Source organism: Aedes aegypti, chromosome 2, assembly GCF_002204515.2.
Source record: "Aedes aegypti strain LVP_AGWG chromosome 2, AaegL5.0 Primary Assembly, whole genome shotgun sequence".
Classification (NCBI taxonomy): Eukaryota; Metazoa; Arthropoda; class Insecta; order Diptera; family Culicidae; genus Aedes; species Aedes aegypti.
In genome coordinates this window covers 199,006,118-199,029,485 of record NC_035108.1, presented here as the reverse complement: position 1 = coordinate 199,029,485, position 23,368 = coordinate 199,006,118, and the positions used below count along the sequence as shown (strand labels likewise).

At 38.6% G+C, this 23,368-nt stretch overlaps 1 protein-coding gene across 3 annotated transcripts; it reads left to right on the top strand.

The window, feature by feature from the left end:
- Window positions 1-4,770: 4,770 nt before the first annotated feature.
- On the top strand, window positions 4,771-21,800 carry LOC5571050. Of its 3 annotated transcripts, XM_021843679.1 has the most exons (3): window positions 4,771-4,840; window positions 4,903-5,054; window positions 21,023-21,800. In XM_021843679.1, the coding sequence occupies exons 2-3, from the start codon at window positions 4,923-4,925 to the stop codon at window positions 21,650-21,652; spliced, it is 762 nt and encodes a 253-aa protein (XP_021699371.1). In that variant the 5' UTR covers window positions 4,771-4,840; window positions 4,903-4,922; the 3' UTR covers window positions 21,653-21,800. The 3 variants fall into 3 exon arrangements, with proteins under 3 accessions (XP_021699371.1, XP_021699370.1, XP_021699372.1); XM_021843678.1 differs by having other exon boundaries at window positions 4,782-5,054; XM_021843680.1 differs by lacking the exons at window positions 4,771-4,840; window positions 4,903-5,054 and adding an exon at window positions 20,678-20,755.
- The last annotated feature ends 1,568 nt before the right edge of the window (window positions 21,801-23,368 follow it).

Here is a 23,368-nt window from a genome sequence, read left to right as displayed (position 1 = left end):
TTTTCGTCTCACATATTTTGCTCTCAGTTCTAATATGTTGTAGTAGGCCAACTGCTCACACGTGGAGCTCGTATCAATTTTATTCGATTTTGACTTTTTGCACTATCAACAGCTAGGTGCAGTTGACTAAACCCAGTATTGGGCATAAACGTTCGTGCCCCAATATATTCTAAACTATTTTTTATCAGCTGTTAAATATTGTCTATTTGTCTGTAGTAGTACAGTGTAAAGATTACAACTAAGATATGTAAGTGTATGTTGGATTCCTATGAAAATAAAAAAATATGTAACAGAGTGTGAAAAAACAGAATTATCAGGGAATTTTATTCTGCCTGGAAAACCCTTGAACTCTCAGTGAATTTTGGCTACACTTACAGGGAAATTATTTCGAATCAGTAATACATAGTAGAATTTTCTTGTTCAGGGCTGGTAGCGAGTCACTTTTAGTAACTTGGTCAAAATTTTCAACCAGATCACTAATAACAAGAAAAAATGTCACTATTCTCTTGATCTGATGATAGAGCAACGATAATGTGGAATAGCTGGTGTAATGTGGAATAGCTGGTGTAATGTGGAATAGCTTCTTGAATTCAAATAACAAAACAGTTCAATTTCACCTAATGGATTGTGGGTGGAATTTGTGATAATATTTATAGTAAAATTTGGTTAAGGAATTTGATGAAAAAGCTTGTTTGTTTAGAAAATTTCCAGACTGAATTCTTCGTTTCTTGGAATAATAACATAAAAATTTAATTAAAATCACAAAATAAATTCCTGAAGAAGTGTTTGGAGCAGTATGTCGAATAAATTTACAGTGAAACGACCAGTAATACTTGTCGTAATGTCGCGAAGAATTAAAACAAAATCCTAGAAATATTCTTAGAGAAAATGACGGAATCAAACTCTCATATCGTGGTTCCTAGTCTTTTTGTGGTCCACGTTTGTTTTTTTAGGCAAGGGTTCTCTAAAATTTTTATTTCCAAGACTCAGTCGCTGCCAGCCCTGATTTCCTCAAGATACAAATACAAAACGCCCCACACAGAAGTATTGTGGGTACGGATGTCCATAAATCTAAGTCCCATTTTAAGGAAAAGGTTATTTTTTCTTTAAGGTGACACGGGAGACCGTCTTATTTTCCCTATATTTTGTCTCACTCTAACAATTATCATCAAAACTTTGCAGAAGCAAATCTCTAGTTTTAGTGAATCGATTAAGCTGAAAATTTGTTGGGATTTGCACTACATATTTATATATAATTATAGTGATACATTTTTCGCATCGATATATGAAGTGGTACTTGAGATTTGCTTCTTCAAATGGAGAGAATGATTGAAACACCGTCCCGTTCGGCCTTAAGATTCAATAGATTGTTTTATATCTGACTTTGATTATTAAAGACACTTTAGGACCATTTTATTTATTCGCACCTTCTTCATTGATAAGATAATAGATATTCAGTCTGTACAGCAAAGTGTAAGACAATGTTAATAAAATATAAATATAAACAATCTTGTTTTTCATGGAACTTAAATAAAAATTATTAAATTACTCTATTTTTTCGGATGTTGTTTACACATTTTAAACGAACAAATAAAAAAAATGACAATAAATCTCCAATATGTTTCAAGATATTTTTTTATTGAAGTGAAAAATACTTTGTAATTTATACTCTAAAGCTAAGTATGCTGTTTCCACAGACAAACAGACGTAACACTAACGAAATTTCCATCGACCACCCATTTAACGATCATTTCGAATTGGCTATGTTACAAATCCCACAACCAGAGGCGCGCGCATCGTTTTTCTTTGCGTTTGACGTTTCACACTACCGCCATCTGCCGGTCTTGTTGCACGAAACACCTTTTCGTGCAACATGCTCACCAAGTGATGATGGTGTAAGCTGGGCGATGGATTTTGAAGATATTTGTTCTAAGTGTTACGTCTGTTTGTCTGTGCTGTTTCGCTCAAGAAAAGTAAAGAAATTCCTTGACTGAATGGGTCAAGAAATTTCCTACAGAGGGTCCCCTTTGAAGTGACATTTCTTCTCAACAGCGTACTGCGATCAGAAAAATGTGATTTTCTGAACCATTTCTTGGAAGAAATTTTCCACACATCCCGGTCAACCAGTAAGTGATTTTCGATAGCGATCGATATAGATTCGTTTTGAACCGTTAGCGATCGCCATCGTTGGTTAAAGATCTATAAAGAATTATGAAGACTGGTTGGTCGGGATCGAGATAGGCGATTCTTTTTCTTGTCAGTAGCAAACCAGCCTTAACGATTAATTGCTTTTTAAGTGCTCCGAAGTCAAACGACCTATATTTGACAATAAATTTTTTTTTCGCCTTCATTTAAGCATTCTATGATCATTTATGTATTTTGGAGAATTTCCTAAATCGGGAATAATTTTTCAAAACCTGGTAAACCGTAGAAATATCAGATAATTTTATCTCTGTAAATGAGTAGACACTCTATGTAATTACTTGCAACCATTTTATTATTCCCTCGTAGTTACATTAAGTCATCATCAATAGTCAACAAAAATGTCAGTTCATTTCATCAAATTATTATTGATGGACAAAGATTAATCAATGCACAAGACACAGTTACGGCCATATGAAAAACATTTATACCGTTGTGTTCATGGTTCAGCAGTGTTATCGGAACAGGTCCATTGAGCACTGCATATTTACCACGCAAAGCTCCAATCAGCCGCTCTACCTCATTCCTAACAGACGCAAGAGCTCTTGTTCTTTCTACTGCTGCAGAGCTTAGTTGACGTTTTTTACTTGAAGAGTCAGGTACTTTCAACAAGGCTCCTTTATCTGTTATCGCTTTGTGTACTGTGAAACCACGATCAGCTAAAATTAAATCATTTTCGTCTACGTTACTCATGTATCCACAAGATTCAGTTATAAATTTATCAGATGTTCTACCTGAATATGGTTTCGAAATATATGATACCGATCCAAAAGGGGTAATGCTAATTAAGAGTTTGGCAGTGTAATGACTTTTATAATTGGAATACATTTTCAAAACAGCATCTTTGTTACCTGGCTTTTCGCTAAAAATTTCAAAACAATCAATAATTGATGTGATAACATTATTGGGGAATACTTTTTTGAATTTAAGAGGAGTATTGGCACGCAAATGTTCTTTCGTAGGCCATTTCACAAGACCTCGAAGCTGTTGATATAAAGAGTACAACCCTGAGTAGAAATACTTGCATATCGTTGTGAGTGATACTTTGAACAAATACGCCAGGGTTGTGAAGCACAAGTTGAGCCTCAGTCGCATTAAAACCATGATGAATACTTGATCCTTACTCAAAATGTCAGAAAACGTTAATATACCCCTTTTCACGAAATCATAAACTACTTTTAGAGTTGCGTAATTCGGCAGACCAGTAAAGTGACGCGTTTTCTTGTCATTTCCCTCGAACGATTTGAGATTCAAAGCCTGACTTGATATTGAATTTTCGTAACTAGCAATGACAGACTGTAGATGCTCAATTTCTATCTGTTGTTCTGCTATTATCGTTTCATATTTCTTTGTAAGTTCATCATTAGTCTCCTCGTTTACTGCATAGTCCAACCACTCCTCAGACCACTCTTCTAATAGTTCTTCCACGTCCATCTGAAGCGGTGAAGCAGGCAGCTCGTGCATGAATTTTCTGCTGTTGTCGTATTTTTCACATGGAATTCTTTTAACTGCTTCACTAACATGCTTGGTATCAGCGGCATGCACACTTCCAACGCAGCTTACATCAAATTCAAACGAATCACTATTCGATGCACCATTCTCAAACAGCATCAAGTTATTGTTTTCGTCGCACTTATCAGGTTCAGGTTCCTCAAAAACTATCAGCTCTGCTGGATCGTAGCCTTCGGATAGCTCGAGAAACTCGTCTTCCTTTCCGTGAGTGATGAAGACAACATTCACTTGAGTATTCGGCTTTTCAAGCAATAGTGTTGGAATCCAGTTTGGTGCATCGATTTCACTGAATTTCGCTGGTTTTCCTGTATATTGACATCGATTGTGTTCTAATTAGGTTCAAATATGAAACAAAAATAAATACCTGTTGTAAAATGTCGACCGCAAATTCTGGCATATTTATAATCAGAAATATCCTCTCGTGAAACAGCCTCTATCCATAAGCGGCGCCGCTCAGCTTCCTTGAAGGTTGTACCGGGTGGGAATCTATGGAATGACACCGTGCTCGGAACGGATTTTAAATTGGATTTGCATCCTTTTACGCAACACTTGTATACCATTTTCGATAATCTCTAATTGAAATCAAAACAGAGATGAATTGTCAAATTCAGTGACGTCAAAATTGTCACTGTTGGGTGCAGTTGCTTTGACGACCTTCAATAAACGTCAAATTTGGAATCCCACCCACTATCAAAGTAACACCCACAGGACGCCATTCCCGCTCGCGGATAAGTGGATATTAAAATAATGCTACAAAGCAATTACAATGTTAATCAAATGCATCATTGCTTGACAGTTATTAAATAAATGCATGATAACATTATTAATGCAAAAAATGTTGACTTTCGACCAAATTAATGCAATAGTATAATGCTTGTGGTTACTTGGGGGCCCTTTACTCTTTTTATGAGTTAAACTAGTTTCTTTCAAAGTGGGTGCTTTTTTACCCTTTAAAGGGTACTTTCATGGTACAGTGTAGGCCATTTTCAAACGTTATGCTAAAACCGGTAGGATCGTTTGATCCCTGTCAGAAAGCGTGCCAGCCTGTCGGGCGAGGCGAGGTGTCTGTCAGTTAAAATCGCCATTTTGTCCTAGCTAGCTGCGTTCGTGGTTGTTCGAGATTCGTGTTCGTTTTATTTCTAATCAAAATCCGAAAATTGATAATGATTTTGTGATTGTTCTCCCAAGTGTACTCACGTTCTTTGAAGATGGCTCATTTGAATCACTGCCGTTTGTGTTTGAAGTTGGTTAAGGACCCCGTCACTGCCGCTAACATTTACACCAAACTCTCCGATGGAACTTCGCTGGCGGAACATTTGGATACGCTTTTTGATGTTTTGGTAAGTTTCCACAATACCGAAAACAGGGCTGGTAGCAACTAGCAGGTCTCTTAGAGACTTTTTTTTTGTTTATTTGAATTAGAATTTTATTAGTCAACGATGCCCTGTGGTATCGTCAGGTCAATGAGGTTTGAGATTATGTCGAATTCGTTTTTGAACATAGGTTGGAAGTGGCGAAATTCGTTCTGAATCACAATTTCAACCTAAAGCTAAGTATGCTGTTTCGCTCAAGAAAAGTAAAGAAATTTCTTGACTGAATGGGTCAAGAAATTTCCTACAGAGAGCTCCATTTGAAATGACATTTCTTCTCATCTGCGTACTGCGATCAAAGAAACGTGATTTTCTTGATCATTTCTTGGAAGAAATTTCCCACGCATCGAGATAGGCGATTACTTTTCTTGTCAGCAGCAAATCGGCCTTAACTCGATGCAGGTTCGACCGAACTACAATTTGTTTGACGCTATTTTTTAACGCGTTGATCACCGACATACAGTTGTGTTCAGAATAATAGTAGTGAAAGCCGATTTTCATTCAAAATGCTCAACTTTGGCATGCTGTAACTTTGGTTCCATATGAGCAATCGTCATGAAATTCGGGCAATGAACTACAAATATACCTAATTTAATTTTCACAAAATTTGAAAATTTTCACACTACCGGCTGAATAGTTAAGTACCAGGTGAAATCGCTCAAAATAATAGTAGTTTTTTTTTTGTAAATTTTTGTTCAGCAACAATTTTGTAAAAAAAATGGCATGGGTGAAAATGGTTGAAACGATGAATAAAGAAAAATTCAAAAACTCAAAATACAGCACATATTTAAATTATTAAAACTACTATTATTTTGAGCAATTGGGTCCTAAAATGTTTAATGAAATCTTGTTTTTATTTAATGACACGAAAGAGCATGTTACTGCAACTATTTTAGCAATTTTTCCCGTTCAAATAACGGCTATATCATATTTAAACTTTATTTTAAAAATTGGGACCATAAATGAACCTTGACACTTGTGATCATGTTTGACGTTCTCTTAATCGACAAAAACACCACAGGGCTTTCAGTTTTAACACCGGGGTTGTTCCTATCTGACATTTTGGAAGGGACACGAAGAGCAAAATACACCCAAAATTTAAGTTTAAGCCAAGGAATGTGACAAAATCTAAAAAAATGTTTTTGGACTTATACAAACGAAAAACATTTAAAAAATTGAGTAAACATGTGTTTTTAGCCTAAACTTAAGCGTTTGGCACTAAAATAGGTACAGGGCTTTAGGACCCTATTACAGTACAATATATTGTTTTGAACAGTTCACTGTATGGTATATGATATTTTTGCAATATAATGTATGGGTGGTTAAGTATCGTAACAATACAAATATAGATATTTTCTCATACAAACATTTTGAAAATACAATACGATATATTGTCCATGTATTGTCTTGATAAGCAATTCGTGTATTGTTGTACAATACAAAAACAATTCAACAAACTGTATCATGGTTGCATTCGTCGTTACAGCTAATGTCAAGTGACTTCTAAAAAACTACTTATTTTGACTTTTTGAATATTTTCTACCCAACATTTCTTACTTTTTGAACTTGTTTTGTTTATTTCTTTCAGCAAAGCTACATAGAAAAAATCAACAGTTGTTTTACGCGAAAATAGGAATTTGACCAAAATTGTAAGGTATAAAACCAATTAAAAACAATACAAAGTTCTGTTACAATATATTGTATTGTTTTTGAATTGTATATCCAAACATGGATAATATTGCTTCGACATTCAATTATAATACGCTGTATTGTATCCAATACGTTATATTGTACATTAATGGTTTATTCCATTCACTGAATGATACGTTTTTATCCGGGATGTTACTGTAACTATTTTAGCAATTTTTCTCGCTCAAATAACGGCTAAATCATATTTTTTTTTTTTGTCGGTAGCGATAGCAGGGTGGCCACCGAACCGGGAAAAACGGGAAAAGCGGGAAAAAGACGGGAATTTGAATCCATCGGGAAAAAGACGGGAAAAACCGGGAATTCGAGATGGTCACCGGGAAATTCATTTGGATCGAATATTTTCAAGCTCTAAATCTAAAAACCACCAAAAATAAATGGTAGAAAGACGTTACGGTTTATGATATTAGGCATCTGTAATTTTGGACAATAATTTTCGAACATTAATGATTTGATGACTTGTAGAAATAGTCTACTTTGCTGCTCTATACTTTTATTAAATGCTTCCCTTTTCTTTTTGTTTAGAAATGCCTATTTTATATTTTTTCTCGTACTATCAGGCCTTGAATTTTTGAACTAATTTATTTGACTCAAAGTTTTGAATCAGAGTTTCAAAACTTCTCGCAGAAGTTTAAGCACTCAAACATAGTTGATTTTCTTTAGTTCCTGAATAATACATCAATAGATCCGAATATTCTTGAAAACAAACTTCTATTTTTAAGAGCCTGCTAATGTGTCATTAGTTATCTAATCGACTAAGAATTGAATAACTAACGAACGAACTAACGAATAATAACGACTTGTTTGCTTTAACGAGCTCTTCATTTTTATGAAAAAAAAATAATCGAATTATGAGGAATTAAAATAATTTTAATTAGAGTAGTAATACCTACAAAAAGGGGCATGTTGTTGATAAAAATAGGCTTAGTAGCTTTTAAAATAAATCCCTGTCGGATTGAAAAAAAAACTAGGTTTCCTAAGCCATAGGTGGTAAAAAGCAAAGGAATGTAAGTGACTGACACCTATTTCAGAGAAAAGACATAGAAAAAACAAGACGATTTTCTATGAATTATATTATTTTTCCTTTTGGACGGGAAAATCACCTAAAAATGCCGCTAATGCTAATAAAGCTTGAAAACAGATTTTTTTAGTATATTCAACTCAAAAACCATTCAAAATGCCTCCCTTTTGCGTTTTGGCCCCTCAATTAAAAACCGGGAAAAATTTGAAAATTATACCGGGAAAACCGGGAAAAAAGCGGGAATTTCAAGATGGATATTTGGTGGCCACCCTGCGATAGGGGTAGTACTGGGACTCTTAATCTGCCCTAAGCTCCTTCCCAGCATTTGCTTTTATAAGCCTCTATTGCGTTCATCACACAGACGTCCCTAAGCAATGTTGCTCAAATGGTCACTGTGTACCCTAGCAGCGATCAGCCCTTACCGTAGTTTTGCAGTCTAGTACTTTAGACTACTATCAAACTATGATAAGGCCTGAAATGCTACTAGAGTGGTTAAAGTGAAGAACGAAATAGTTTTATTAAAAGGTCCTCTTTCCCCATTTCATTTCATCACTCACTATCGTCACTTTTATTTTCGACACTATCACGTATATCACCAATTATCACTCATCAACTTTCGTAATACACTTCAGATATACTTTCCATTATATCACTTCTCACATCACACCGTTATCATATAAATTCATTGTTATTAGCATTTACCATCTATTAGCATTACTAACTAATTAAAAGATATTCAATTATGTTTGTTGCTGTAGAGTCATTACTATTCAAACTACAATTTAGCACTATCAACAAAGTTACAGTAAAACAAAATCACTTCGATCCGTTTTTCGGCACTCGCTGTAATTATTAACACTGTTATCATGCATGTTTGAAGAACTAGGCAATAATGTTTATATTCAGAGAAATGATTGCAAAAGGCATTATGGCCTTTATTAAATTAGTAGAGTTCACATCATTATACATCATCATTATTATATTTCTAACAAAACTATCAGAATCACTTCCAATTTCATTTTCAAATTTTCATCACCATAAGTTTTATTATAAACGCACTATTAGCACCAACACAATCACTAAATTTAATAACAACAAGTGTTACGCGCAGTTCCACCAAACACCCATTCTTATGTTGTATTATAAAACGATTGATCACACGTTAGCTTCGAAACTTAACAACCATTACTGATTAGTACAAAGGATGTTATAGCTCGTGGTAAACGAACTGAACCATCAACAACCAGCACTGGTTTATAAGTAACTAATGAGCCCTGGCGGTCCCTCCGTTCGAAGAGGACCTGATAATATGCCGAAACATATTAACAGATCCTCCGCCTGAATGCAGCCGTTTCATGATAAATCATGAACCGTTAGAGGTGTGCCAAAGTATTGGGAAGGTGATATGTTTCACAGACGGGTATTATTATGGTGCACCTTCTACTTTGGCACCGTCAAACCCTGTGATCGTGGCCAGGGAAATAACGGCTAAATCATATTTAAACTTTAATTTAAAAATTGGGTCCATAAATGAATCTTGACACTTTTGATCATGTTTGACGTTGGCTTAATCGACAAAAACACCACAGGGCTTTTAGTTTTAACACTGGGGTTGTTCCAATCTGACATTTCGCAAGGGACACGGAAAGCAAAATATACCCAAAATTTGAGTTTAAGCCAAGAAGTGTGACAAAATCTAAAAAAATGTTGTTTGGACTTGAACAAAAGAAAAACATTAAAAAATTGAGTAAACATGTGTTCTTGGCCAAAACTTAAGCGATTGGCATTAAAATTGGGACAGGCCTTTAGGACCCTATTTCACCTGGTGCTTATTTTTTAGCCGGTAGTGTGAAATTTTTCAAATCTTGTGATAATGAAATTGAGTACCGTTTTGAGTCATATTCCGAACACTTGATGCCAACAGTGACTTCAAATGCATCTGATAGGCACAAATTAACTGATATTTGTGAACATTTTAATTTTTTCACAAGTCTAACTGTTAGCTGTTGGGTTTGCTGATAAAATTGTATATTTAAACTTGTTTAGTATTGTTTTTACGTGAAAGTATAGAACAACATTTTGATTCAAATTCCGAACAGCGAAACAATATTCAAATGGATAATTTTGCAAATAAATTCATCTGAACTAGTTCTACTGGTCTCGAACTAGAGAATCATCACTACTCCCGAGGTATAAAATAGATTGGAAGACGTTTAAATTGAGTTGCAAGTGACTGCTATTTTCTGAGAATTTGGTGACATATTTCAGCGACCAAATCGTCATACAAAAACCGAATTTGAGTCAAAACGGTATACAGTACTGACCCGATTTTGTCAGCCTATTTTGAATTTGTCAAAAAATTGTTATCGTCATGTTTTATCACGTTTACATTAAAATTGATGATGATGTTTGATGTCATGCAAGGATGGGCGTAGCCAGAGGGGGCAATGCACACTGGCCCAGGAAGCTAATTGGGTCCTAAAATGTTTAATGAAATCTTGTTTTTATTCAATAACACGAAAGAGCACCTAACTGCAACTACTTTAGCAATTTTTTCCGCTCAAATAACGGCTATATCATGTTTAAACTTTAATTTAAAAATTGGGTTCATAAATGAACCTTGACACTTAAGATCATGTTTGACGTTCGCTTAGTCGACAAAAACACCACAGGGGTTTTAGTTCGACCACTGGGGTTGTTCCTATCTGACATTTCGGAAGAGACACGGAAAACAAAATACACCCAAAATTTGAGTTTAAGCCAAGGGGTGTGGCAAAATTTAAGAAAATGTTCTTTGGGCTGAAACCAACGGAAAACATTAGAAAATTGAGTAAACATTGGCCTAAACTTAAGCGTTTGGCACTAAAATAGGGACAGGGCTTTAGGACCCTATTTAGGCGGACATGAAGTTTTCGTAAAGATTTATTGATTTTAGAGCCATAGTTTCTTCTGAGAATATGTTCAGAATTTTCAGTACTACAAAATGTACGGATCACAAAAATGTTTACGGTGATCGCAAGAGTGACGTATACGCCAACTTTTTTATTTTAACCAATCGTAAGTTAGTATGTTCAGCAAAGTTGTAGTCAATGGTCATAGAAACAACTTTGCAGAACAAACTTTTTCTCGGTTTTGCTTAAGAGCCGAAATAATTAAGTAGTTTTAATAAAAAATCGTTTTTTGCTCTTAAATGTTTTATTTTTTAGTTTTATTGGCCTACTATGTTCTACAAAGTTTTTATACTTATCATTTGCTGCAACTTTGCTGAACATATCAAAGTTGTATTTCTTATGGTTTTCATGTTATTAAAATTAGCTATTTTGTATGCCTTATACCTCAACTATGAGCACCTCAAAAAATATATCTTTCCATCAAATGATTTTGCAGTCTTTCAAGTACCTGTGAGCAAAATTTGGAGAAGATGATATTTTTCTATCTCGATTAAAATCGATTTTACTAATATACGGTGTGAGATAAATCCATATTTATTGAATATTCATACATGTTCAACTCACAACACTCATGGCTACCTAAACATATCAAACCAAAGGTGACACGTGTATTTACAGTCGACTCTCCACATCTCGATATCTCTCCCTATGTCGATGATTTTTTCGGTCCCTTCAGTCTGCATACATTTTCACTCTCCATATCTCGATATTCTCCTTATCTCAATATCTCCCTATCTCGATGTGATTTTCGTTCCCAATTTTCTCTCCGTATGTCGATATGCCCATTATCAAAGGTTACTAGACTAGATTTTAGAGATTGGAAACAATTTGCGAAGACGAAATGACATCTTTTTGTTTTTAATTTTCCTGGTATCGGAGTGATTTTCAATCTAGTATTCGTTAAAAATTTGTTCTATGTCTCGATATCTCCCTATCTCGATGGTCCCTTCGATATCGAGATGTGGAGAGGCGACTGTATATCTATCTATCTATATAAATAAAAGTGGAATGGTGTTTGTATGTCACGAAATGGCTTGCGGACGGGTCCACGGATTTGGATGATTCTTTCTCCGCTTTGTTCGTCAGGGGTTCCGACGTGTTTGTGTGTATAAAAATCCCAGGATATTTACCAGAAAAGTTGTAAGAACGAAAGTGAACGGAACTGTCGTTTTGTATGGGTATCAGGTATCAGAAGGCCGGCTCCAAAGGCACGTTCCCCACCAGTTGGGAGATTTGTGCCATCGCCATATTTGAGCCTATTTCATCATCTACCCGATGGGAGAGGAAAGGGAAGGGAAAGATGGGAGGAAATAGGAGTGGGGTCCCTTGAAGAGGGAAGATCGCATAAGCGAAATGAGAGCATGTAGCTCCATACCACAAATGGGTTCGAACAGCGCCCTAAAAAGGGCACTGCAAAACGCATGAGCGTAAAGAGAGCCTATAGCTCATTACCACACCGGGTTAAGAATAACAGAATGTCCTGAAGATTCAGGCTTCTGAATTCAGTTTCACTTAATAAGTGTTTACCAAGTAATTGGAATCGCATTTGCGCAAAAACTGGACAGTTACATATCAGGTGATACGAAGTTCCATAATCGGAGTCACAACTATCACACACAAATGAGTCAGCACGCTGAATATTTGCCATGTGATAGTTGAGTCGGCAGTGGCCTGTCAACGCTCTGACCAAGAGACTGCAATTCTGCTTTAACAGATTTGTTAAATACTTCGCCACCTTTGGAGATGGCTCAGTAATATACAATTTTGTTTGACGACACGACCGTATACGGAGAGTGCGGACGGCCTGTCCAACAACCAGTTTGGATTCAGAAAAGGTAAATCTACTCTGGACGCCATCCAGTCGGTCGTTCAAACAGCTGAGGTGGCAATCGAGCATAAAAGGAGCGGCATCCGTTACTTCGCGGTTGTCACTCTGGATGTGAAGAATGCGTTCAACAGCGCAAGCTGGGAAGCAATAGCACACGCGCTTCACCGCCTCAAGGTACCGGTGCAGTTGTGTAAGCTTCTAGAAAGCTATTTTGTTGTGTTAAGATTGTTGGCTTCGCCGACGATATCACCCTAGTGGTCTATGGTGAATCGATGGAGGAAGTAGAGTTGACAGCAGCGCACTCTATTTCCCTGGTTGAGGAATGGATGAAGTCTAGGAAACTAGGACTGGCCCGTCACAAGACTGAGGTGGTGGTGGTCAACAACCGCAAGTCCGAGCAACGGGCGCTTATCTCGGTAGGTGATTGCACCATAGAGTCCAAACGATCCCTTAGGCATCTTGGGGTAATGATTGATGACAAGCTGAGCTTCGCTAGCCACGTTGAATATGCCTGTAAAAGGGCATCTACGGCTATAGCGGCGCTTTCGAGGATGATGTCTAACAGCTCTGCTGTAATTGCCAGCAAACGCAAGCTGCTGGCAAGCGTGGCGCTATCCATACTAAGGTATGGAGGACCAATCTGGTCAAAAGCGCTTATAACGAGAAGAAACCTAAAGCGGTTGGAAAGCACGTACAGGATAATGTGCTTAAGAGTAGCAAGTGCATACCGGACGGTATCTAAAGAGGCCGTGTGCATCATAGCCGGGATGACGCCCATCGGGCTCATCATCAAGGAAGATGCTCAATGCTTCAACCAAAGGGGTACCAGAGGAGTCCGCGACACGTGTAAAGAGGAAACGCTCAGAAGCTGGCAGCAGGAATGGGATAACTCCACTAAGGGTAGATGGACCCATCGGCTAATACCAAATGTGTCAGATTGGTATGGTAGAAGCCATGGGGAAGTGAACTTCCACCTGACGCAGTTTCTGTCAGGACATGGTTGCTATAGACAGTACCTGCATAGGTTCGGGCACTCAGAATCTCCTGCGTGCCCCAATTGTGCTGATGTAGAGGAAACAGCGGAGCATGTCGTGTTCGATTGCCCCCGTTTCATTGTTGTGAGAGGTCGCATGCTCACTACATGCGGAGGGGACACGTCCCCCGACAATATTATAGAGAGAATGTGTGCGGATGCCGAGTGCTGGAATGCAGTAACAACGGCTGTCACTCACATTATGTTAGAATTGCAGCGTCTATGGCGCGCCGACCAAGAGTTGGCTGCAGAGGATTAGCCCTGCCGAGGCTGGTCCCTTGTAACATTGTTTAAGTCGGCTAGGAGAAGCAGTTTGCCTAGGCTACTTCTGCTACACGTGTTGTGCTATATGCACTGGTCCCTTCCCGAAGAAATACCGTAAGGTGGTTCCGGGGAGATGAGGGTCTGAGTCCAAGGGTCATGTCGATGCACTGTTCACCACTTGAGCAATTCTAAATGAATTGCTCAAGCACAGTGCATAGGCTGGTTTTAGCGGGTCGTCGTTGGTGCGTCATCCCCGCATTCCCTGAGTTATCTTCTCAGGGGATCTGTTTGCAGATTTCCCCCTTGTAAAAAAAAAAAAAAAAAAAAAAAAAAAACCCGACTCCAAACTATTCCAATATTGCTTGTGCTGAGTTGCCGCCCAAGAGTTTATCTGAAGCTTCACCCAGCACTTCGAAATTGGAATAGCCGGCTCAGGGCCAATGAAGTCATGCGATGCTCCATCGCGAGCTAGCTCATCAGCCAATTCATTTCCAGCGATGGAAGAATGGCCAGGTACCCATACAAGGTTTACAGAGTTGACTGAATTCAGTTCCTCAATTTGAGTTCGACATGCGATAACAAGCTTCGACCTTGAGTTGGCCGAAGCGAGAGCTTTTATAGCAGCCTGTCTATCTGAACAGAAGTATATGACTTTACCCATTACGCGCTGTTAAAGTGCTGATTGCACTCCACACATAAGAGCAAATATTTCCGCCTGAAAAACGGTGCAGTTTCTACCAAGTGAGTAAAACTGATTCAGCCTTAGCTCACGAGAATATACTCCTGCACCAGCTCTACCTTCAAGAAGGGAGCCATCAGTGTAACATACTATATTGTTTGATATACTTCTTTCCAAATAGCCAGACGTCCACTCTTCCCGTGAAGGGAATTGTGTGGTAAATGTCCTGTAAGGAAAGTTACAAGCAATTGTGAGATCACTTGGAGCAAGGACAATTTTATCCCAATTCACCAAAAGTGGAAACAACGAAGTGTGTGTAGATCTACGATTCACTGGATTTTTCTCCAGTAGATCCAGTACCCATAAACGGTAAGAGCAAGAAAGTGCTTCTTGTTTAAGATATATGTGTAGTGGCGCAACGTCGAAAATGGCCTCAAGCGCTGCTGTGGGAGTTGTAGAGAACGCACCAGACATCGCCATCAAGCACATCCTTTGGAGATGGTCCAATTTTGATTGGATTGTTCTCACTTCGCCCTTTTGCCACCACACAAGACATCCATATGCCAATATTGGTCGAACAACTGTTGTGTAAATCCATTTGATATATTAGGGTTTGAGGCCCCAAGTTTTACCAAAGGTTCGCCGGCATTGACCGAAGGCCATACAAGCTTTTTTGACTCTGAAATCAATGTGAGCTGTCCATAAAAGTTTGGAATCTAGAATGACTCCGACATACTTTACTTGATCAGTCACATTAATCTTAGTGCCAAAAAGACGTAAAGGTCGAATTCCATCGCGGTTTCGTCTTTCCGTAAAAAGAACAATAGATGTTTTATTCGGGTTAACCGAAAGGCCATATTGGCGACACCAACTCTCGACTACCTGAAGAGCACTTTGCATCAGGTTGAATAGGGTGCTTATGCACATACCAACTATCAGAGCTAGATAGTCGTCGGCAAATCCATAAGTTGGAAAATCGCAATTATTGAGTTGCCTCAATAGCGTATCTGCTACGAGATTCCACAAAAGTGGTGACAAGACTCCCCCTTGGGGGCATCCGCAAACACTCAATTTTCGAATCGCTGCTTGACGCAATGTCGAGAAGAGATGTCGGTTTTTGAGCATTTGATGAATCCAATTGGTAATCATTGTAGGTAGCCCATGGTTTCGTGCGGCTTCCAATATGGCATCGAAAGACACGTTATCAAAGGCACCCTCAATATCCAAGAAAACACCCAAGCACGATTGCTTCTGAGCGAATGCTTTCTCGATATCGTATACAACTTTGTGTAAAAGAGTCACAGTGGACTTTCCAGATTGGTAAGCATGTTGATTCACATGAAGAGACATTTCAGAAGAAAAGAGGTCAGACTGATTGGTCTAAAATTCTTCGCTTCCTCATACGACGCACGTCCTCCTTTTGGGATAAACTTTACAGTAATATCACGCCAGGATTTGGGAATGTACCCGGTAGCAAAACTGCTTACAAGTAGCTTTTTCAAAACATGTTTGATAAACTCAAATCCCTTTTGGAGCAGAACAGGATAAATCCCATCCGCTCCTGGAGATTTGAAGGGAGCAAAACTATTAAGTGCCCATTGAATCGATTCAGTAGTTACGATACTGCGAGCCGAGGCCAGAGACTCGTAACTACATGAAAAGACATTTGGTTCATCCGTAGATGCTATGTCCACACATCCGGGGAAGTGTGTATTGAATAAACATTCTAAAACTTCTTCATCGGAAGAAGTAAAGTCACCATTAGGTAAGCGAATTTCGTTCACTTGGAAATCCTTAGATTTTGCAAGAATTTTGTTCAACCGACTGACTTCACTCAAACTGGAAACATTTGTACAAAGGTTTTTCCAGCCGGATCGTTCAGCAGAACGAAGAGCCTTCTTGTAAGCCTTGCGAGCTGACTTGAACGACTCTGATCCAGCTGAACGGCGTCTGTTCCAACTCCTTCTACATTGTTTCATGAGTCTAGTCAGATCGGAATTCCACCATGGGGTCCCTCTTGTAGTCTTTACAGACCGCAGAGGACATGCTTCTTCAAAAGCTTCCATAATGTAGGATGTTGTAGTATCAACGGCATCATCCAGATCACTTGGATTTTCAATGGACGGAGAATATCCATGAAATTTGGACGCAACCAATTCAATGTAGAGTTCCCAGTTTGTTGACCGGGGATTCCTAAAACGCAAAGTCTGCGCAGTTACATTTGAATGTTCAAAGAAGATGTAGCGATGATCAGATAATGATTCCTCATCTGATACATGCCAATTCGTCAACTCGTGACTGATTCTATTCGAGCAGAGCGTTATGTCTAACACTTCTTCTCTATTAGAAACCATGAAGGTTGGGCGATTGCCTATGTTAAGTAATCCAAGGTCTGTACTACTTAAGTATTCCATCAGACTGGAGCCTCTCAAATTGATATCCGAGCTGCCCCAGATGATGTGATGAGCATTGGCATCACTGCCCACAATCAGCGGAAGGCCTTTTGTTACGCAGTGTACGACAACTCGTTTGAAGTCATCCGTTGGGGATGGTTCATCATGTGGTAAATATACCGAACAATAGACGTATTTCCTGTTGAGGTCACCAACAGAAACATCGATTGTGACAGCACATACATCTCTGGTAGTTAACTCAGAAATGAGTGTAGCAACGATTGCTTTATTAACGAGCACGCATGCGCGGGGCATGGAGCGTGAGTTTGCCATTTCAAGCTTGCTAAAAGTAGCAAAAACTGGGTCCACAAGCTAACCTAGATAGAAGTTCCCTCTACGAAAGTAGGGTTCTTGAACTAGCGCCACTTGGGCTGCACCATTTTGCATGAGTCTGCAAAGATTGATCGTTGCTGTTCTTTTATGCTGAAGATTGATCTGAGCTAACCTAACCGTAGCCACTACCCAAACTAGGCAGGATTAAGCTTTTTGCAATCTCAGCACGAAAAAGACCAGCAACGAAAAAACCAGATCGGTATCTATTTAAAGTCGCCAAAGGCGAAAGAGCACAGAATACACTGTGTAAAACGCATAATGCGAATCCATATAGGTGATAATTTAAATTAAATGTCAACATATTCATAATCCCACCCTTATTAAGCCTCAAGATAAAGACTGAAGAAGGGCAGCCGATTATCTCGGAGAAACACAAGGTCACCTGCACCATTGCTCCGGGTAGCACAGGAAGGACTCAATAGCCCTGGTACCCCACAGGCTCCGTTTGCGGTTAGGTTTTATTTAGACCCCCCTAACCATTCATTCTTAGGCATGGTACGCATCACATCATAAATTAGGGGTCACCTGTGAGGTGGACTTTTACCACCGGAACAGGCAGTCCGTAGTGTTAATTCTTAGCCAGTTGAAACAACCGCTACCGACACTACGCGGCTATCTAGGCTGCTCGGGAAAAGGAGGTTAATATTGATGATTAACTCCTGACGTGCCCAAACAGCCATCAATCAACCCAAGCAGCCATAGAAACAACTTTGCAGAACAAACTTTTTCTCGGTTTTGCTTAAGAGCCGAAATAATTAAGTAGTTTTAATAAAAAATCGTTTTTTGCTCTTAAATGTTTTATTTTTTAGTTTTATTGGCCTACTATGTTCTACAAAGTTTTTATACTTATCATTTGCTACAACTTTGCTGAACATATCAAAGTTGTATTTCTTATGGTTTTCATGTTATTTGAGTTTTTCATCTTAAAATTAGCTATTTTGTATGCCTTGTACCTCAACTATGAGCACCTCAAAAAATATATCTTTCCATCAAATGATTTTGCAGTCTTTCAAGTACCTGTGAGCAAAATTTGGAGAAGATGATATTTTTCTATCTCGATTAAAATCGATTTTACTAATATACGGTGTGAGATAAATCCATATTTATTGAATATTCATACATGTTCAACTCACAACACTCATGGCTACCTAAGCATATCAAACCAAAGGTGACACGTGTATTTACAGTCGACTCTCCACATCTCGATATCTCTCCCTATGTCGATGATTGTTTCGGTCCCTTCAGTCTGCATACATTTTCACACTCCATATCTCGATATCCTCCTTATCTCAATATCTCCCTATCTCGATGTGATTTTCGTTCCCAATTTTCTCTCCGTATGTCGATATGCCCATTATCAAAGGTTACTAGACTAGATTTTAGAGATTGGAAACAATTTGCGAAGACGAAATGACATCTGTTTGTTTTTAATTTTCCTGGTATCGGAGTGATTTTCAATCTAGTATTCGTTAAAAATTTGTTCTATGTCTCGATCTCTCCCTATCTCGATGGTCCCTTCGATATCGAGATGTGGAGAGGCGACTGTATATCTATCTATCTATATAAATAAAAGTGGAATGGTGTTTGTATGTCACGAAATGGCTTGCGGACGGGTCCACGGATTTGGATGATTCTTCCTCCGCTTTGTTCGTCAGGGGTTCCGACGTGTTTGTGTGTATAAAAATCCCAGGATATTTACCAGGAAAGTTGTAAGAACTAAAGTGAACGGAACTGTCGTTTTGTATGGGACGATCCATAGCTGTCCATAACTGTCGTTTTCTATGGGAGATCCAACAGCCGGTGTCCGGCCATTTGGCCGAATGCCGTTTGGCCGAATGCCATTTAGCCGAAAGGGTCATTTGGCCGAATGCCGTTTGGCCGAATCATTAACAAAAAAATCAAATTGCTACAACGCTGATGTGTAGGATTCATAAGTGTGGCCCAATATGTGATAAACTAATTAATTTGTTGTTTTTTATAATGTGACGGGACATCATGTTTCTCACTTTATAAGAGCTCCAAGAGAATGATAATATCGACCCTATAATTCAGAACGAAGTTGTTAACTCCACACATCGCGTCAAGACTCTGAGGTGATGATGATTGATTCGCCTCTGGATTACCAGCGGTATAATAAGGTTTCAAGTGTTTTTAATGATTTCATCAGAATTTTTTCCTTCTTTTAAACATAGGCTATTCTTTCGAGTCATAGCTTAACTATTGCCGATAGTAATGGAACCAGATTACTATCGGCAATAGTTAAGCTTACATTTTAATTGGGAATTTTTCCTTGCTTAAATCATCGGCAGTTCTTTGTAGTTGTACTGATGAAATAATTATATGCATTGCACTTGCTTAAGTTTTCATAAGAGATTTTTCCTTCTTTTGATCATAGGCTGTTCTTTGAAGAAAGAAATATTTTTCATAGTTATTGGAATTAAGGCTCTTAATACGTATTATTCAAAAAATATTATTTTTAGATCAAGGGTTAACTTGCATCAGATGTTATTCTCCTCCTAGATTAAGATTAATACATGTGAACTGAACACTGCATCGTTGCTTGCGTATAGCAATAAACGACTCGGTGAACACTTACGTCATAGCAGCACACTGTTTCTCCGTTGTGAAAAGAAGAAGCCAAGACTTGTTGATGTCAGAACTATGACATACTTAGTAATGTACGATTCGAGGGATCGATGCAACCCGATCCAGCAAAAGGACGAATAAGTCTTAATCCGTTTTAGTTACTGTCAAAAGCTAACTACAAGCGCGATGTCAAAACATCTGCTGGTGGCTTTTACCGCTAGCATAGAAGTGAACAACTGCTTACATTTTGAATGTTATTTTTTCAGTTTCTTGAACTAACACTGAAAAGCTTATGAACCCCTCAGTCATCGCGCGGTTTATCACCGTCAGAACCATTGCTGTGTATGATAAGCGAGGTATTTACAACAGCGCGACGACTGAAGTGTTAATAATAAGCTGAATAAGTTTTTTGAAATTCATTATAAATCCATGCTTACTGTAGTTCACTTTTGTTTTCAATTTCGGCCAAACGGCATTCGGCCAAATGGCGTTCGGCCAAATGACCCTTTCGGCCAAATGGCATTCGGCCAAATGACCCAGAACCCAACAGCCTACTTGATGGCAAGACGAAGTTTGCCGGGACCACTAGTAGAAAGATAAAGTACATCGTTTGTCAGTTGTTTTCGATTAACTTGGAAGCTTCTGCAAGAAATTCATCGTCTTTTCCTCTACCAGTATTTAATCTATTCCTAAGCAAGATCACCGGGTTGGAAGTCAACATAAGCCATATAAAATACATCTACAAAATTTACAGTCCGATTGAATTCTGTGGCATGATTTTTCCAAAATCTTCTGATGACGGGCTACGGCTATATGGTCGGATTATTTGAAAACATCCTAAAACATCTATTTATCACTTAGTTTCTTTATGTTTTATTGATTCTTCTGTGATCTTTTTGGTTTCCTTTTGATCCCTTTCCGGTCTCTTTTTGATTACTGTCTTGTTTCTTTTATCAGACATGAAGTCTCTAAAGTTTCAATTTTTAAGACACTGAGGCGCTACCAGCCTAACAAGAATATCAGTCTACCAGCGCTACCAGCCTAACAAGAACCATCAGTGATCATTGAATTTCATTTTCGCAGGTGGGCGATTACAGCGACGGTGATGCATTAAAACTGTTGTGCTCGGAATGTGTAGCACAGATTACAAAGTGTGCCTCCGGTAAGGCATCTGTCCAGCAAATGGAAACCATAGGACAAAGATTTCGCAGCATGGAGGGCAATGCACGAATGTTTATTCGCGGACAATCACTGCAAATCGGGAGCAGTCCGAACAGTTCGATCAATTCTCCATTCGGTATGAGCACACCGAAAGTTGCCACCGTGCATCCAGTTTCGGCGTCAACCGGACAGAAACGTACCGCGCGGGATGCCGATTTGGATTGGTTACTCAGCCAACAACCGTCGACTAGTGGAACTCGACGCCCTCAGAAGAAAGTGATCGTTCGTGAGATTCATCTCGACGAAGAAGATGATGAGCGTGAAACCGTGGTCAAAACCAAGTGCCCATTTTGCCAGATGACATACATCAGGCATACGGCACTATTGAAACATATTGAATCCATTCACCCGGAAAAGGAAATCAAGTACAAGAGCTGCGAGTGGTGCTCCAGAAAATTTCTGAATGCAGCTGAGCTGAAGGCCCACAAATGCGCCAAGAAAAGAAGCAGCGGAGGCGGCTGGTGGGGCTGGCGTCGCCGGGGATGGTGGTGAACCTCACGCCGCATGCCGTGGATATTCAGATATTCCACATTACTTATTCATGTAACATACTTGATTTTTAATAATATGACATTGAATTTCATTGAATTATTTTTCGTTCTCAAATGTTCCTAAATAAACATTACCTGATGAAAACAAACAAATAACTTTGTTTGATAACTTAATATACTAAATATCAAAGACTTGCCTGTTCACTATGCTATACCAGAAGCCATTTATAGCCAATAAGCTATACCCGTTAGCATGGCCAACGCTCATCGACTGGTGTTGGGAGGCTTCAGCATCCTGCCCCACAGTCAGTGGTCAGTGGTACACAAATTATGTCACGCTAAATTTCAACTTGTTCGACCCCCATCCAGGTATGTCTACAGAATTGTGAAAATTCCATTCAAATAGGTCCATAAATAACCTCTATACTGCATATCAAATACGGAAAAAAATGCCCGAAAAATTCTTAAATATTTAATAATTTAAGTATGCTAGTAGGTGACTCCTGGCGCGATGAATAGATTAAACTAATATAGGATACTTTGTTCTACCGTAAAAAAAGGTGTTTCGCTCAGAAACTGATGGATTGATTATCTCAGCATGAGTTAGACTTTGCAATCAATCGTGTTTATTCAGCGCGGCGTGTGAGTCGAGACGACTCGCTCTCACCGCGAGTGACGTGAGACGACTAATGTTAATCAAATGGGAGCGAGTCGACAATTGTCACCTCATTCGACTCGTGTCACCTCACACGCCGCGCAGAATAAGCACGAATAATATGTACCTAATAACAAATTATCCATGCATTCCCCTCCCCTAGGACGTGTAATCTTGACACGGGGCTTACCCCATTAGCACTTTTATGGGAACTAAAGCCATGTCCATTCGTAGTGGTATCACATCAGGATATATTTGTTTAAGGTGAAACATCTCGGAATCCAAAGATGGCCGTCACAATGGCCGACTGTGCCCCTACTCACGTTTTCAAAGGCACTAAACTGGAGAAATAGTTGGCAAACGTTTCTGATCTTCTTATTTTAAGCTTTCTGCTAGTGCACAAAGCCAAAATAAAAATCGCACTGTTGTTGGATGCTTTCTTCGCAAGATTTGTGCCTTTAAAGTTTTAGTGCAATCTTAGAAGTTCATTCCGAACTGTTTTACCTTAATGCCGCGTCATCAATCAGCTGGCAGACAAAAAGCGGGGCAACAGGAGCCGTAGTTACGCTTTGATGCAGACAGGTTAGATTTAGTTTAAATGGTTAAAATCTTGACTAATGGAAAATGACTAAGGATTCATCGAGTAGAATGTGACACAAATGTTAATTTGTTATGCTTCTCTTATTAGAATCATAATAAAAACTCACATTTATTATGTGTGTATCACAAAACTACAACAATTTAATTCTAGCGAAATTATAATAAATAGATAGGGCTTAGGCGCGATGAACCTTTATTTTGTCTCCGAAAAGTGGATCCAGACAATAAAAAAATTACTTTCTATTTTATAATTATTTCTAGTTTAATTTCTATAACATAGAAATTCATTTACGAGAATTTTAAATGAAAACAGACGAGTCCATAGTTGAATATGAAAAGTTGTATAAAACAAACTGACCGAAATCATTATTGACCAACATGACTAAATAATGCACTTAAAACATTTATGGTGGTAAGCTCCATCGAAGTTAATACGCCAATCGCGTATTATCCTCGAATTTA

What these genes read in the sequence shown, in the direction of transcription:
- LOC5571050 (XM_021843679.1), top strand. Translation starts at nt 4,923, where the DNA reads ATGGCTCATTTGAATCACTGCCGTTTGTGTTTGAAGTTGGTTAAGGAC. An exon ending in ATACGCTTTTTGATGTTTTG is followed by an intron (nt 5,055 to 21,022) that starts GTAAGTTTCCAC and finishes TCATTTTCGCAG; the next exon opens with GTGGGCGATTACAGCGACGG.